This window comes from Mycteria americana, chromosome 11, assembly GCF_035582795.1.
Source record: "Mycteria americana isolate JAX WOST 10 ecotype Jacksonville Zoo and Gardens chromosome 11, USCA_MyAme_1.0, whole genome shotgun sequence".
Taxonomy (NCBI): Eukaryota; Metazoa; Chordata; class Aves; order Ciconiiformes; family Ciconiidae; genus Mycteria; species Mycteria americana.
This window is the reverse complement of record NC_134375.1, coordinates 6016015-6033305: the sequence shown is the minus strand read 5'-3', so window position 1 is coordinate 6033305 and position 17291 is coordinate 6016015. Positions and strand designations below refer to the sequence as shown.

The following is a 17291-nucleotide window of genomic DNA, read 5'->3' as shown; positions in this document are numbered from 1 at the left end:
AATTTATTAGATTTGAGATTCTGAGTAATATTTTTCCTTAAACAGCTGTAGATCACAGGTAGTAAGGGCATTAGGGCTTCTGCCTTTTTGAGAAATATTTGATTAGCGTGCGCACCGGATGATTCTGTTACCTCAACCCCCTGTAACTACACAAACATCTTCCGTCACACATTCGTTCTCACGCACTCGTGGTCCGTCAGCAGCACGTTGCAGGGTACCTGCGCTGAAATAAGGTGGGAGGCGGGGTGCGTGGGACCTCGCGCCAGCTCGAGAACTCAAAGCTCTTGCAGCTGGAGCTGCTCCAGAGCTCGCTGGGGCTGCGGGACCCTCCGCCCGAGCTCTGGGTGGCAGGGAGCACGCACCGCGGGGTGCTGAGCACCCGACGCGGGCTATGGGGACCGCCGCCTGGCCAGCAGCAGGTGCCGTGCCGAGCTCAGTATTGCTCCTTCTGGGTAGCTGGGGTTTCACAGGGAGGTTTCACAGCCCCGTCCTGGCGACCTGATGCATCCCAGCAGGTTTTCTGTCCAGCCAAGACTCGCATCACCCAGAAGAGGGTTCAGCTGGGGGGCAGCCAGCCCACGCGAGCCCCCGTTCCCCACGCTTCTCATTTTAGTAGTGATTACTACAGCAGAGCTGATGCCCTCTCTCTTAATTTCCCACTGCTGTGGCCCCTGGGAAACAAGCCCTCAAGTTGCTTTCACCTGTGACTTGACAGTCAAGAAAGTATAAGTAGTTCTCCTGCCACCTTGGGGCTTCTGGAGGGGTTTTCCTTCAATAGGTAGGGCTCTGTGCAGTCTTTTTGTTTCACAGCAACTCATAAAAGTAGGTTGTGAGAAGATGGTTTAGCACGCGTTGGCCGTCTCCCTGCAGAAAGAGCTCGGCAATCTGCAAACCAGAGTTGCCGCTGCCTCTTCGAGCACTGGTTTGGGCTGGAAAAATGCTAACGGGGAGCCCCTGGCTGGCAGGAGGCTGAGCTGCCCCAAACTTCTTATTCCTGTTTTCTGTGCAACTTTCTGATTAAAGTTCAACTCGGAATATGCCGAATAATTCAATTACATCTCTGCTGCTGGGTTATATAAGAGAAAGCTGAAATTGTGCCTCGTTTTGTAAGGTAAAGTGTATCCTTCTGCTGATCTGAACAGTTTCCCTGGTTTGCAGTGTGGTTTCACCGTGCCTCCTCGGCTGAGTTGGGGCTTTGAGAGCGGAGAGGGTGCTTTAGATGTTTTCTGCATTGACAGGCATCGTTTAAGTGTACTAAACCTGGCTTATTATGTGTATTTGTAATGGTGTTTCAGCACGCCGAGGAGACCAGAGCAGCTGGATCAGGCTGCGGGCCAGCGGTCAGCATCCCCCTCCCTTGCACAGACTGCACCCAGCTCCCAGAGCCCCCGGGAGATGAGGGGCCGGGGCCAGCCCGGACCGCCGGCGGAGGGACCGCGGAGGACGCTGCAGGTGGATGCCAGGAGCCAGGGCTCGGGGAGGTCTCCCTCGGCGTCGCCGGACCGGGGCAGCACCCCTACCTCTCCCTACTCGCTCCCGCAGATCGCCCCGCTCCCCAGCAGCACGCTCTGCCCCATATGCAAGACGACAGAGCTCACCTCCTCCCCCGGCCAGCCGAACTTCAACGCCTGCACCCAGTGTCACAGCAAAGTCTGCAACCAGTGCGGCTTCAACCCCAACCCGCACCTCACCCAGGTAACGCCTCCTCTTCCTCGGGCAGCCTTTCCGGCCGGTTCGGGTGGGCGGTGCAGCGGCTGCCGCCAAGGTTTGCAGGGAGAGGTTCTTGTTTTCTCCAAGCACAGAAGTTGCACCTTTGCTTTTGGCAGCTGCAAAGCATTGCCCAAGAGCAAGGGTTCTGCTGGTTAATCGGGATAGTTGCGATAATGTGAGCTATAATGAGACAAGGGAGGTAAATTAGTTAAAAGGAAATGGTAGACCACCAGAGAGGTTCAGTCTCTGTTGCCGGGACCCCAGAATGCTTGGCTGAGGTGAGGTCCACGTACACAAAACTGCCCTGAAGTTGAAGGACTCGACTGCGGGAGGAGAGCAGAGGGGTTGTTGGCAGCCCCAAGGTGTCAGTTGTCTCAGACCCTGACTCATCCCGGGTGATGATGTTTTGGTGGCGGGTGAGTTTCAGACAGCGTCAGGCTTGGTGGCAGGAGAGAAGTGCGAAGTTGTGCGTGAGATGGTGCCTTGCTGGGGGAGTGTTTCGTGCCGTGTGGGATGTGTGAAATGGATGTGCCGGGTTCCCGGGGCGGATCCGGCAGCAATGGCGAGCAAGGGGTGCTGGGGCTGGCTGGGGCTCCCCTTGCCAGTCCATCAGGTCAGAGACCTCCACGCAGGGTGGAAAGGGACGTGGAACGCTTTTTGCAGCTGTTAAGAGCCAAACCATTGGGATTCCTACTCTCAGGCTCAATAACAGAAACGCTAAGCTGTGCTTTGGAAAGCCCCTGTGCCACTCCAGTGTGTGAGAAAAGAGGATGCGGGCACTGAATTCCCCTGGGTACCCACGTGTTATTGCCAGTAGCTGTTTCTGGTAGGCACGCAGTGCTTGCTCCTGACACCAGACAGCGGTTTCTAAGCACTGTTGTTGGAGAGACTCCTGCCTTCCAGTCCCTTTTCCCGGCGGAAGGAGAGTTGGGGTAGCTGATACCCCTGGTATAGCAAGACATAATTAGCTGGGTGCTGCTTTTGTACCCCGTAAAGACACGTACTTACTCCTGTGAAGATCAGTACGAGGTCTCAGACCTTAACAAAGGGCCCTGAGATGGAAATTCAGGCTTCTGCAAGGAAATGCTATGGGTCACACTTCTGTTTCACTTCTGAATTGATTTGCTGAACATTTATTTTGTTGTCCAAGCACTGCGTTGAAAGTTGACCAACTACTCTGAATAGTAGCAGTTAAACAGCAAATAAATAAACCAAAATGCACCTATTCTCAGTTTCTGGTCAGCCGGGACCTGTCTCCGCTGCCTTGCCCCCAGAGCTTTCCCGCAGTGGCCCCTGCCCAGAGTCTCTCTTGTAGACAGCCATGTGAAAACGTGTGTGTGCATGGAGTTTCTGCTTAGCATCTCTAGGCCATCTCATAGCATCTCTAGGTCTCTATGCCCTCTGAAATGTGATTGACTGCCGAGCATTTTTAAACATCAAATTAAAAAAATTGAACCTGGGATGAAAAAAGATGTGGGGTGTGTGGTTTTTTTTTTGTTTGTTTGTTTGTTCTGAGTTTAATATGTATTTCAACAGCAAGCAACCTTATGACTTGTAAGTAGGTCGTTGAGGGAGCTGGGGGATGAAAACAGTTGTCCAGGATTGCTGTTTGCAGCTTGTGTTGGCAGCCCGGGTGACGGGCTGGCTGGGGGAGCGACGGTGGTTACTGCCTTGTTGAAGTGTGACTCGCTTTCCTCGGCATCATCACTTGTGCTGCTATTCTAGAGTCACATAGGAAGGCGTCTGAAGCCGTCTGGTGGCGTTAAAAAGGGTTAACGGGAGGCAGCTCGGAGGTTGCTTGCTTTCTTGATGGTAGGAGCCAGGCTGGAAAGGACCTCCAGAGGTCACCTAGTCCAACCTCTGCTCAAAGCAGAGATCAGGCAGGGGAGGTCCGGGCTTTATCCGGTTGGGTCTCAAACTCCCAAGGATGGATCTGCTGGTCCCACCCGCTCCACTGCTTGACCGTCCCTCACAGGGCAAAACATCCATCCAGTCCGCTCCCTCAAACCCGGCAGGTGCTGCCGGGTGGCTGCACAGTATTGCTAATGAGGGCATTTGTGGGGTTGTATTTTCCACTTGCATTTCCTTATGAATATATTTTCATGTGAATAGTTGATGTGTCTACTTCGTGCTGCAGTAGATATGGATTTGTAACTTCTCTTTCTGCTTCCAAGGCTTTCTAGTAGAATTAAATCATCGAAAATATCACATTTTCAAAGAAAACCAAACCCAGGAAAACCAAAATTGTGTTTTACTTGGTACATCCAGAAACCGCAGGGGTGGCGAGGCGGGAACTCTGGTACTTGTCTGGCGTAACACAGCCACGTGCGTTGACTTCTGAAACCCTTTTGAGAGCCTGATGTTTATATAAGCTTGATGTCTTTTATATTTTTTTATGTGTGTATATATATAATATATAAATTATAAAATAGCTTTTTAATATATCTTTTCTATACATATAAAATAACAACAGACTTGGTATACAAGCTGTAGTCCATCATGCTCCATCCTGCCACTTACAAGTAGCAAGAGCAGATTTTTCAGAGGAGGGTTAGCCGTACCCCCTAGCAAAACACTTGAGCTCGATAATTAGGCGATACCTTCTGCTCAGAAGCATATACATTCCTTTGAAAAATTAAGTTTTCTTTGTCTTATCTTTTATTTTATTCCTTTTCTGGCTTGATGGTCATTTTATCTTAAAGGCAAGTAATGAATTTCTATCATGACGAAGCAGTTGGCCTCTATGGCATCTTGAGTTGATTGCTTGCTGAGCAAGAAAAAAAATAATCTTTTTTGGTTTTTTTTATTTGCTGTCTCTTTATTCCTTTGAGCACCAGCTCGTTCTTGTTTCACAAGACTGGGCAAACAGAAGTTCCTGTCTGCTGTCGGTGTCACTCAATATTTTACATGTGGATAATCATATTCTTCCCTCTGTTCATCTCCGCGCTGTGCAATAACTGCTGTCATCGTTTTCAATTTGGTTGCGTGCTGGTGTGCCAGTTTTCTCGTTCATTCACTTATTCCTGAAGGTCAGCGCTCTTGCCATAGACGGTTATTTTAAGCAAGGGGAAATGTGAAGGAGGGAGCTACAATGGCACCACTAAAGACAAGAAGTTATGAAACAGCATGGTAAAATTTAACAGTTTGCTTACATGTCTATGTAGGAAATAGGCTTTTGAATGGAGATGCGTTATTTTGAATGCAATATTGTAGCCCTAACGTTCTAGTAGGATTTTCAATTTCTCATTAAAACTTCTTTTCTAGTTTTCCACTGTGTTGTCTTTGAGGGTTTTTTTGGACAGCTTGTTCTGCAGGACCATACCAGCAAGGCTGTCATCTCCTCCGGGGGGGAATAGCTCAGTTTCAAGCCAGTACAATAGGTTTAGAAAATCCTCTTTTTGTACATCTTTCACTTTGTAATGCTGCTCCTGTGGCTTTCGCCTGACTGATCCTGCAGCATGTTCATCTGATTGGATTTGCTCTGTTTGGTATCACAAGGAGTAACCTGCAGGCATCCTTTCTGTTTCTCTAGGGTTTTGAAGTGCCACTGCACGCTGCTAATTTGAGAAATTAATTTCTTCTTCGGTGTTCTTTTAAAGTTTTTTGTGTTTCTTTTAATTCATTTCCTTCCCATCCTAAGTGCTAAACCGAAAAAATTTAGAACTTGGTTTTGATTTTAATCAAGAGCAGTGGCACAGCATTAAAATACGTGCTTTAGTTAGTGCTGAAATGAAACTCAAAATGTCTGGCTGCCTAATAGGTTTGCTTGCAACCGCTTTGGGATTATAGAAAATCTTTGTGTTCTTCCTTACGTTTCCATTGTGCTTTTTTCCAGTTTGAAATCGTGTTCATCAGATGCAGTTCCATTCAGATGCATGCAGTAGATATTTTTTCCCCCACCCTGAATAAAAGGAGCGTATCCATACATGTATGTTCTTCACCAAATTACTTTCTTTTTGAAGTCCCTGCTTTTGTCCCCAAGCCATTCCGAATGTATTTGCTGTGTTTGTGACTGCACGAAGTGGTAATACTTGTTAAACTTCAGTTCTGGTCCACGTTTTTAGCTCTACTTAGGGAGATCGAAGAGATTCTTTGTACTTTTTACAGTATGAATATAATGTGATATGAAATATTTAAAATATTTGAAAATAAATCTGTTCCCTACGTGCTCCGTGCCATGTGAGATCGTCACCAACCTTTGATCGCGGACCTTTGCAAGTGAAATGTGAAAAGTCTCAGGGAGGATTAAAAACTTGCTGCTTGGTTTCCCAAGAGTGGTCAAGGTTGTTTGTTCAGGAGAGGAAAACCTCTCAGCAGCTCTTGAGTTATCTGTAGCGAGAGGAGATAGCCACAAAAATAATTTGAAGTTTTTAGGTAAATGTTTAAATTGTATTAATGGGAAGCACACCATCAGCTGAGGGGGTGAGAATGAAATAATAGAATCATAGAATGGCTTGGGTTGGAAGGGACCTTTACAGGTCATCTAGTCCAAAACCCTGCAAGAGCAGGGACATCTTCAACCAGATCAGGTTGCTCAGAGCCCTGTCCAACCTGACCTTGGATGTTTCCAGGGATGAGACATCTACCACCAATCTGGGCAACCTGGGCCAGTGCCTCACCAGCCTCATCGTAAAAAATTTCTTTCTTAACTCCAGTCTAAATCTGCCCTCCCTTAGTTTAAAACCATTGCTCCTTGTCCTGTCACAACAGGCCTTGCTAAAAAGTCTGTCCCCATCTTTCCTATAGGCCCCCTTTAAGTCCTGGCAGGCTGCTATGAGGTCTCCCCGGTGCCTTCTCTTCCCCAGGCTGAACAACCCCAGCTCTCTCAGCCTGTCCTCGTAGCAGAGGTGCTCCAGCCCTCGGGTCATTTTCGTGTCCCTCCTCTGGACCCGCTCCCACAGCTCCATGTCCTCCTTGTGCCGAGGGCTCCAGCGCTGGACGCAGGACTGCAGGGGGGTCTCACCAGAGCGGAGCAGAGGGGCAGGATCCCCCCCCCTCGACCTGCTGGCCACGCTGCTTGTGATGCAGCCCAGGGTAGGGTTGGCCTTCTGGGCTGCGAGCGCACGTTGTGGGCTCGTGGACCCCCAAGTCCTTTTCCGCAGGGCTGCCCTCGATCCCTTCATCCCCCAGCCTGTATTGAAACCGAGGACTGCCCCGACCCAGGTGTAGGACCCTGCGCTTGGCCTTGTTGAACCTCCTGAGGTTCACACAGGCCCGCTTCTCCTAATATAAGTGTGAATGTACAGGATAGGGCTGTAATTATCCGATCATAACGTACCAGTGGATGGTTTTCTACTCAATGCTGTAAGAAAATTCAGAAAAGCCTTCTCCAGCCCAGCTCCACCAGCAGGAGCGGGGCCTGCTGGCAGCACCACCTCATTCACTTAGCAAATGACTTTAAAAAAAAAAAAAAAAAAAAGAGACTGAATGTCGCAGAAATGGTGAAGGTGTTCATATGCTGCTTTTCCTAAGAGCCCATTTCTCAATCGGTTCATTGTCTCAGTTTTATACCTTGCAGCGTGTTAGTGCCCGATTTCCAGTAAAACCTGCTGTTCTTGTGAATTAAGGATCCAGTCTGAAGTATTTACGCTTCAGGAGGCTTTGGCTTGACTGGTGAGCACTGGTTCAGCGGCCCCACGAGCAAAGGGCTGTGCTTAGGGGTGCCGGGGGGGTTATTAGTTCTACGTTAAAACGGTGGCCGTTATTAGTAGCGGTAAATCCCCAGTCTCCTACTTTCATCCCTCTCATCTCCTGCCTGTCATTCAGCGAACATCCAAACATTTACAGGTCTCTGATGCCTGCTGCGTAAGCGTGGGCAAAATCCCCGTTGGGTTCAGCGGTTTTACCCTGGGGTCTAATAGATGCCGAAACGATTTGGTGGGGAGCAGCTGGGCGCAGGTCCCTTGGGGTCTGGGTAGCCCTGAAGTTGTTGGAGCACGACTGTAACTTATGTTTCTGTCATTTACGTGGCTTGAAGCCACATTTTGCAGTATGTTGTGCTCTGACACGCCGCCCCGTCCTTCCCGGGTGTTAATGTGGCGGTTTCTGGGACTCGGACAGAGTCCCCTGACCAGTGAGCTCGGGGAGCATCAAGGGGTGAGCACGGGAGGGCTGGATGAAGAAGGGTGAATATATTGCTTGCCAATAGATAATTAAACATGATTTTTGAGACGTTTAATCTCCCCTGTGTCTCCGCCTTTTTAAACAACCAAGGACCAAAGTGGTCCTTCTGCTTCCTGGCTCTTCATTGAGAAGCTGTGGGGCAATGCTGGCATGGCATCTCCTAAACTTCCAAGTTTTCTCTGGGTGCGTCAGCTCCGGGTTTGATTTAGCTCTTTGCAACGGGACTGACGGCAGAGGAGGAGCCGCGAGATTATTTACGCGGTCTCTCCTCTTGCTGAACGGCAAAGCCGACGAGGTTTTTCTCCTGCCCTTGGGACCTTGCTGGCTATTCGTTTTCCTGGCTGTGAAGCAGCCTCAGCTGTTGGCACGCGTGCAGCACCGCATCTCGAAGATGCGGTGTTGTGTTTGTGCAGAAACACGAGGCTGTATTTAGAGATTATAGTTCCCCCTTCCTTTAAAGAACGGGTGCTGGCTCTGAAAAATGCTGGATCTCAAGCAGTTCCTATAGTGGGATGCTATTTAACAGTAAGTGTTTCTCTGGTCTGGTATCCCCCGGGGGATTTCTCCCCCAGGTGTCACGCCTGTGGTGGCTGTGGCAGAGGAGCAGGTAGCTGGGGACGTAAGGCTGCAGGGCTGGCTGCGGAAGCAGCGGTCCTCCCTTCTGGGCACCTTTCAGCAAGTTCAGGAGTATGATTTTTTTCCTCCTGCGATCAGATCAAAACCCAGGACGCCCTGGGGCGGGCAGGATTTGTGTGCTGCTGGGGTGTTAGACAGCTCTTTGGGTGTGTACGTGCTAAGGTTGCACCCTGTATCCGGTCAGACCCCTGCGTTGCTGAGTCAAGTTGCCCGTTTCAGAATGATTTCTCTTTTGAGATCATCCTTCTTCATGATGTAGCTGTAAAAATAAATCTGTCGTTAGCGTTACGTTGCAGATCTTGTTGGAGAAATTTTCCATTGGATCAGGCTGCGCAATAGGAGAGAAATGCGAGTTTTATTCCAGTTCGTTGTTTGTTTTTTAGCGGAGCTTCAGCCAGCGGTGACCTGTATGCGCCGTGTGCTGCTCCTTGCAGGAGCCAGGGCTCGTCGCGGCGGCTGCCTTCTCATAAGGATGCAGCGATTTGGGCCGCGTCTGCCCTGAGAAGCGCCCGCCCGGGCAGGGATGCTTGCCCTGGTCTGGTCTGCTGCTGGGGGGCAGCTCCCGTCCCCGGTGCTCAGCTAGCACCTGCGGCGTGGGCTGGCCGGGACCGGCGCTCGCTGGGGATGTGCCCACCTGAAGAAGCCCTACAGCTCTCTTCAAGAGCACCTCGTGCTGCGAGCACGATGGAAAAGCTAGGCGCTATGCTCTTTGTGATTGCAGTGAATATTCTGCATTTTTTAATGGTGAGAAAATATTGATAGAACCTTGAATTTATCGCCCTGGACCAAGAGGTTGCGTGTGTATGCGTTTCCTGTATTTTAGCCCTTCCTCACCATTGCCCTTCCCCTCTTAATCCCCTTATCCCTACACCAAGTATCCCAGCCCTCACTTCAATCCTGTGTCTGCAGTGTTGCAGTGAAGGATGCTTCTGTTCTCTCTTGCTTGGACTTCTTTTTATTTATTTCTGCTCCATCTTTTTTTAACGGGGTGATTAGCACTGAATAAAGCAACTAATACAAAGCTGGAGAGTAGCATACTTGTACTTGCTGAGGCTTTCTCCATATAAATGACTCATTTGCCTTTTCGGCCCCTGCTGCAGCCCGAGCAGGGGCTTCTCCCAGCAGTCTGCAGCGATGTGCGACTCGTCTGTTCGACAGATCGCAATTTAAGTTAGAGCCAACAACAACAAAAAAAGAAGCTCATGAGTAATTCTGGCTGTTCCTCCCAGTATGCCACCTTTCGCTGCGCTCTGTGTAGATGATTCAAATAATGCAAAATTCACTTGCGGAAAATGTCAAAAAAGATCTTGGCTAAACGGTTCCCGGTGACTAATGGTGTTGCTGTTGTTGCTCACGGTGGCTCCCCTCTGCCAACGGCTGGCTCCCGTGAGCCGCGGCAGCAGGGACCTGACTGCGGGGACACATAAGGGTCCGCGGTGACGTCTTAAATTGTTTGGAGGGGATGGGAGAGCGTGGCTTCCCACATGCCGGAGCGATGCTGCAGTGGAGAGGGGTAATAAAAACAACTGCAAGTAAAGATGAATACTTCTGAGAGATGGGAAGTGGCCCGCTTCCTTCTTGGCATCTTCTGTCACTTGATAAATACCAAGCCCAGCAAGCCACATGCACTGAGCCACCACCGCCCTGCGCCGTCCTTCCCTCGGTACATTAAGTTACGGCAAGCTGTTTGCTTGGATGAGACGTGGTTTTCCCCTAGCTTTCAACTCGCATATCACTTTATCATTAAAAAGAAAAGCAAGCTGAGGATCGGAAGCGGCTGTCAAGCTCTCCAAAGCAGAGCAGGGTACCGAGTCAGAGGCTCCCCATGTTTTTGAAAGCTTTGCTGTGTCTGCTGCTTGCTTTCAGTTCCCTCCCCTGGACGTCCCCAGGCAGAGGAATACGATCACTTACAGCCCGTGGTGGTGGATGGAGCTATTTTGCTCACGCGGCTGCTGCTCGAGGTTTTCCTACCAGTCGAGCACATGATATCTCGCATGTGATTGAGTGTTCCCAGGGAAGTGGTTGAGTCCCCATCCCTGGAGGTATTTAAAGGACGTTTGGATGAGGTGCTCAGGGACATGGTGTAGTGGTGGTTTTTGGCAGTGTTAGGTTTACGGTTGGACTCGATGATCTTAAAGGTCTTTTCCAACCTATATGATTCTGTGATTCTGTGTCCTTCCGGATCCCGCTCACCACGCACAAAATATCCCAAAGAGCAGCCGTTGCACAGGGCTTCATAGCCCTTGCTTGTACGGTCTTGTTTGCCACGTGTGCTTGGTGGTAAAACGCTGCGCTGCCTTCGAGGAGCGCTTCGGTGGAAACTTCAAACGCTTTCAGTGCTTCAACGGGGATTAAGTTAATCCCAGCCAAATTAATTCCTGTTTACCGTCTTTCTACAAGCAGCAGGGAGCAGGGTGGTTATAACGGGGGGTGTCAGACGCTACCCGCTCTGCATCCCCTACGGTGCCGTCTCTGGTGCGGCAGAGGGGTGCCCAGCAGGAGAGCCCCGGCGCAGGAGGGGACGCCGTGATGTGGCTCTTCCCACCCTGGCCGGTAACGACATACGAGGTTCGTTTGGTCTTTAAAGATAGCAGTGCTTGGCAGAGGTGGTGACATCTCAGCAGTTATCTCTTTTGACCTGAATTTTAGCTGATCACTGATGCTATTTATAGAGCTGTGTGGGCTCCCATCACCAGAAACCCAACTTGCTTCTTCCTAACCCTGTTTCTCAGCCATGCTCACGTTTAGGTGCTGAGAGGGGATTCACGTAGTGTGGTGGACTGAAAAGTATCAGACTTCTGAAAACAGCCCCATGAATGCAGTAAGGTGTTTGTGGGACAGCAGTTTGTGCCTCCTGCCCGAGGTGTTCCTCACCGCTTTAATTCAAGCTCCGGCCTCGCTCCCAGACCTCACCCTCCTGTTGTACCCAGCTCCTCATCTCAGAGAGGTGATACGCAGCCGTGCTCCTGGGCAGCCCTTATCTGAGGGGTATGGTGCTAATTGGACTATGACAACTGGTTACTTTAACTCGGATTGAAACGCCACTTTATCTAGGCTGTAAACCTTTTGATCGAGGACGGCCGAAGGGTGGGATGTTTCGGTTCTGGTTTTGATTCATGTTGTAAATAGGCTGGGCCGTTGGCTTGGCTTTCTGCTCCGGGTGAAATCAAAGCCAAGTTGTTGGAATGGCTCAATGGGGAAAGACGTGGTCTATACGGGACGGGAGTAGGCTATGCAGCGGGTCTGTGGGATTAAAGGTTGGTCAAAACGAGTTAAGGCATGGACATAACATGGCACTAAACTAGTTGGAAGTCAGTTTTGAAGACTGAAGGGCCACTGTGTCCCTCCCCTTCCTCCCTTGCCCTGCCCACTTTGATGCCCATCTCCTGCATCTTAACTGAGCCCCAGCTGCTTGTGCAGCAGCCCCTACTGCCTGGTCGCAGCTCATGGAAAATGGATGGGAAGAAGACTTAACATTGACTGTTTGCTCCCTCCCCGCCTGCTCTGTCACCCCCTTGCTGTGTCCAAGCCATGGGGTTAGACTGGCCAGACCCTTGAGTTGGAGACCTCCATGGACGAGGCCTGAGTGGTGGGCAGGACAGATGTGCCCATCAGACTTACGGAGACGAAGTTTTGGTGCTCACCTACCTCCGGCAGCCCTCTCCCCCTTCTAATGAGCACGACGCAGTATTCCCGTTAGATGGAAACAGAAGCACAAACACTCAGGGCTCATGTTCAGCAAAGCTTAGATTATTCTGAATCATCCAATGTCCTTATCAGAGCGCTACAGACGGTGCTTGCATCAGTCACAGCACAGGCTACCGGAGTTGGTGGCAGCGCTCTGCCCGTTTTAATTGCCACAAGCGAGCAGCTATTTGAAGCCCTGTCCCCAAAGAGCAAACGAGCTTGTCACTGCATGTAACTCGGCTTTGCAAGAAACGTGGGCTCAGCAAGCGTTCCCTATTAAAAGCCTGCTAAGGATGCAAACGTATAGGGGTGCACGTATAGAGCAGCAACCAGCTGGGCGTGCCAGAGCAGGGGCACTGCTAGGCTTGGCTCTAGGAATGGGAACTCCCCTTGGGACTTTAGTTTTGGGGTTTTCTCCCCTCTCTCTTAATTGCAGAGTACTCCAATGCCTAAAGACGCAGGCGGGGGGGAAGTTGGAAAGGCCATGTCCCTGCAACTCCTCTGCTGTGGGGTTCCTCCAAAACCAGCTTCGTTGTGGCTCTGGGCCACGCGTTGGTGCTGCTCAGCCCCTCCCGTGCTCTCGGATGTACCATGTCGTCTTTTTTCCCTGGGAGACCTCCTGTGTTTCTCCTGGTCTCCTGGAAGGCATTGCTTGCTGCTTCTTCCCCCTGTGAACAGAGTATGGTGCCCAGTAGATAAAATACCGGGTCTAGTGGAAAGGTCTAGCTAAAAACTAGTGGTCTGTGCTAAAGTTACCCTGGGGACCTGAGGAAGAGTTGAATTACCTGAATTTCTGGATTCCTCAGAAATAACGCGCATACTTACTGTGGGGAGAGGCTTGTCCTTGAGCACGCCTGCCTCCGGTTTGCCCGTGACGGGCAGTGCGTACTCTACGTATTGCAAAACCTTTGGAGCTTTGAGAAAAGCAAATACCCTTGGTGTTTGATGGAGCCCAGCGTGCTAATGCAAGAACAACAGTGCTGGGGCAGAGGAGGGGTCCCCCCAAAAGGTGAAGCCCAGTTAAACTGAGCCCTTGTACCCAGGCATGCTGCTTTCATCTAGTCCTGAGCAACCTGCCCAAGGGACCTTTGGCAGGCTGGGACACGAGTCCTGACTTTTTTCGGAGTCCCAAGTCAGTACTGCGATGCTGGGCCAGGCCAGCTAATGACCCGAAATCCATTTTTACAAACTCTACCGTATGTTCTGACCTGCCATATTAATTTTCCAGATTATATGATTGTGGCTTTCAAATTGGAGAGCGCTTTGAGAAATATCATCAAACAGGCATGCTGCTGCTGCCATCTGTCTTTGAGCTGCTTCTGGGATCCCATTACTTGCTCTCAGCAGACGATGGTTATTGCTTTATTGAATTAGGAAGAAAAAAAATCCAGCAACTTCTGAAATACTGTTTTCCATAACTACTTCCAGGTGCTAAATTCTCGTCGAGACCCGGGGGATGTGTTGAAATAATGCTTTATGCAGATCCTGGGCATAAAGTTTTTACAGGTCTGCCCAGAAAAGTCCCATGATCTGATGGTTTTGAAGGATATGTCATTTGGAGGGCTCTGAACAGGTCCACTGCATTAAGTGATCTGAAAGCCATGCCACCCCAACCAAGGGCCAATGTTGGGTACTATATTACTTTCTAAAAAAAGTGAAGGCTTCATTGCCCCTACTGATGGTTTTTGCCAGCTCAAGCTGTTGCCCCAAGTCCCCCTTCTTCTCCAGCCAACCCCTTTTCCCATGTCTTCCAACTGCAGGCAGTTGCCCCATGCCACCCAGCCTGCATCCCACTGGGAAGCAAAGGTCTCAGCACAGCAAGACCCTCTCCCTGGGCGCGTGGGTCGCCGTGCGCTGATGAGCAGCATCCCCGAGGTGATGTGGGCCGTGCTTGGTGTGCCATTTTGCGTCCCAGCGCCTGCTGCACACCATGATTCAGACCTGCTTCTCCTCCTTTCCTTTCTCTGCAGAGCGCCAGGAGCCAGCCTAGCCAGGCAGGGGGGTTAACGCCAACAGACAAGGCTGTGGGCAGATAGAAGCTTATGGGAAGGTGGTATTTATTTGGATGTAAAATGTTCCCCCCCCTGGTGCTCAGGTCCTGCTGCTTCCCTCTTGCCAGCCAATCCATCCCTCATCTGCCCAATTTAAGGTGGTCTGGGTCTGATTGCTCGCAGTCGGTGCGGCTCCCACCGTTCAGCTGGAGGTTTTGATGCACAACACTCAAAAATCAGGAGTGAGACCTCTCCAGCTGAACACCCGAACATGGAGGGAGCAGCGATCGGTCCTGCTATCTCGCCTGTGAGAAATGCACCGTAGATCAGAGAGGGTCCCCGTGGCTGGTAATTATACTCGAGTCGCTGGGGCGCAGCGACAAGATTTATTGTTTCTCTCCAAAAGCGGTTTCTAATTGGCACTGGAGCAAATCGAAGGGGGGTGAAATCAGCTTGAACTGTGCAGTTTGCTCCTCTGTAGTTTCCCTTCTGCCTGGATGGACACGGAGCGGTGCTGTTCCTGGAGCACTGCAGCTTGCGTTGCCCGTCACCCACTCCAACCTGCTCCTTGGCTGCCGCAGCAGCACCAGTGGAGGGGACCCAGCACGGGGGTGCTGGGCGCATTCGGCACCTAAAGATGATGTATTGAGCTATAGGGCTTGACTAAGAAATGCTTTTATAGAAGCTGTGCACCTTTTCAAAAATGTCCTGCCAGAGGCATAGGGTAGCTGCCTGGAGATAGCTGTCTGTCACAGCTGTGATGCTTTAATCAAAAATGCAGTATTTACAAGTAAGAGAAGCTTTTTTTCCTCTTTGCTTGACAAATTAATTTGAGATTTCATTAAACACTGGTCCGCTCCAGCGGACTGAGTTGTCAGCTGTGATGGCAGGGACGGATGTCCTCGTCGAGGAGCTCTTAAATGCTTTGTTCAAATGAGCAACCTGATTTATTTCTCTGGTATTTATTGCTTGGGGTTGCGTGCACCGCTGTGTCCAATACATCTCCATCCCTCTTTCCATCTTCTCTTTGCAGCCACCGGTGCTAGAAATGTTGCTGTAGCTCAGCAGTGGGAGCAAGGGGGCTCAGGAGCGTCTCGGCAAGGGGGATGCTCCCCATGCGCCGCGGGGTGCGATAGCCGGCTGTGCGGGCAGTAAGGGGCTGAAGGCAGCGTTGAAATAGTGGTCGACAGCGGCGTGCTTGCACCAAGGGGTGTTTGTGAGAGAATTCTTGCATGGTGAGTTTGGGGTTTTTTGTTGTTTGGTTGGGTTTTTTTGTGTGGACCCAAAGCTGCTGCTGTTTGGAGATCTTTCAAAGAAAAGCTAAGAAGCCCAGAAAGGTGGAGGACAGATTTGCTTCTGCGATGTGTGGTTTTTTTTTTTTAACTGAGCAATTTCTATTTGCAATTTTTTCTCTTCTGTAATGGTTTCTAGTTTTGCAATCGAGGACTCGGCCCCTCGTTTGAGCAGAACAAAACTAACTTCCATTGTAAGCTTGCGCAGGGTTTGAAACGGGGCTGAGGAGTCCCGGGCAGGTTGCCCTATGGCGATCCTTGAGCCCCCCATCAGGAGGGCAGCAGAGCTGCCCTAATTGGGCAACTTCGTATTTTGGCTTGGGTGACGACAGAGGCGGCAGCCTTGTGGATAGCAGGATTCCTTCTGATTAAGACTTTATGGACCTTCCCGGGGTGTATCAGCTTAGGTCTCCATGGCGATAATGACTTTAGATCAGCAAGCAAAAAAATCATGATTTGAATGACCAACTTTAATCTTGTTTTGCAATTAGCGTTTGTTTTTGAAGACAGGGTGATTGCTATTGTAGACTGGCTTGCAATTAAGTATCCCCTTCTTAGAGGGTATATAATGGCTATAAAAACCCAATTAACAAGGATGTGGTTTTACAGGTATCTGTTCAAATTCTAACTTTTTGCAGATTTTTGTGTTGGAATTGATACATTTTTAAGTAGTAGATGATGACTTATGAGCTGGTTCCAGGTGCTTTTGGATGGGGATAGGAATTTTGGATGTAAAATGTTTTTTAAAACATTAAAATTCTAAACATTTTGAGGTTTTTTTAACACTTTTTTTAAAACGTTCCTTTCAGTAACACAGAAAACCTATTCTAATTTATTAAAATAGGTAGCTGGTGACTGGACAAACTGTTGCTGGTGTTTATGGCCATACTTGTAAGCCTGTTTCAGGTGCCAGGGCCACCCAAGTGGGTCTCTCCAGAAGAAGGCGAAGTGGGAGGTGCGTCTGGGGGCAGGTGGTCCGTAGACTGCTTTGATGGGACCATGCAAGGCTGAGCTCCTTTCATAGCACGCAGTCCTCCAACACTGCCCGAGCAGCTCCTAAAAATGCACGGAAACTGTACCTGGAAACGCAGAAAACCATTGATTGGGTCTGAAGGCCGTGGACGTGCCGTGGAGCCCCGGGGAGATCAAGACCAAGAGTTCTGCAGCGTGAAGGTGGTGGCCAGTCACCTCTAGGAGACATTTTGCACGTTGTGGTCTTGGTGCTGGGACGTGCTCCCCCGGACAGACGCCTTCAGCAGGGAAGCTGGTCGTAGGCCACTTTTACTGAATAAAATAGCTGTTGTTCAGTGTTTGTGGTCTGTAGGATGGCAAGTAACGGACTTGGGCTGCAAGGAAGACTTAGGTTAATATTTTGAGAATGTTTTCTAGCAGTGAGAGTAGTTAAGCCAAAGCCCCTTTATTCCCCCTTTCGCTGCCCACCCAGTAAATCCACAACTGGCAGGAAGTTTTGGAGACCGAATTAGACAAAGATCTGTCGGCAGCAGTGCAGGCGTGTTTGATCCTGCCTGGGGGCAGAGGATAGAGCCAAAACCTTTCAGAGGCCCTTGCAACCCCCTCTTCTTGCTGCTGCAGGATATCAGGGCAAAATCCCGAAGCCTTTAATACGGGTTTGTCGGAACGAAGCAGCAGTGTAAATAAAATTCAGATGCAGGAGCATCTATTAGCAAGAGTGGGGAGCGGGGCGGGGAAAGGCAGTCCTGGGCGCCCAGGGTGGAGGAAACCCACCCAGCGCCTCTCGTCTGCTTCTCGGAGAGTCGTAAAGATGCTCAAGGCTTATGGTAGGGCCCCGAGCCCCACGGGAAAGCCTTCTGCGCTCGTTCAGGGTCACTGG

The 17291-nt window shown here is 50.2% G+C and overlaps 1 protein-coding gene across 1 annotated transcript in view; it reads left to right on the top strand.

The window, feature by feature from the left end:
• Positions 1-17291, top strand: part of BSN (bassoon presynaptic cytomatrix protein) — a 95030-nt gene that overhangs the window by 22518 nt on the left and 55221 nt on the right. Inside the window, exon 2 of the mRNA XM_075514385.1 lies at positions 1296-1695. Coding sequence (XP_075370500.1) covers positions 1296-1695 — 400 coding nt within the window. The remainder of the gene's footprint in view (positions 1-1295; positions 1696-17291) is intronic.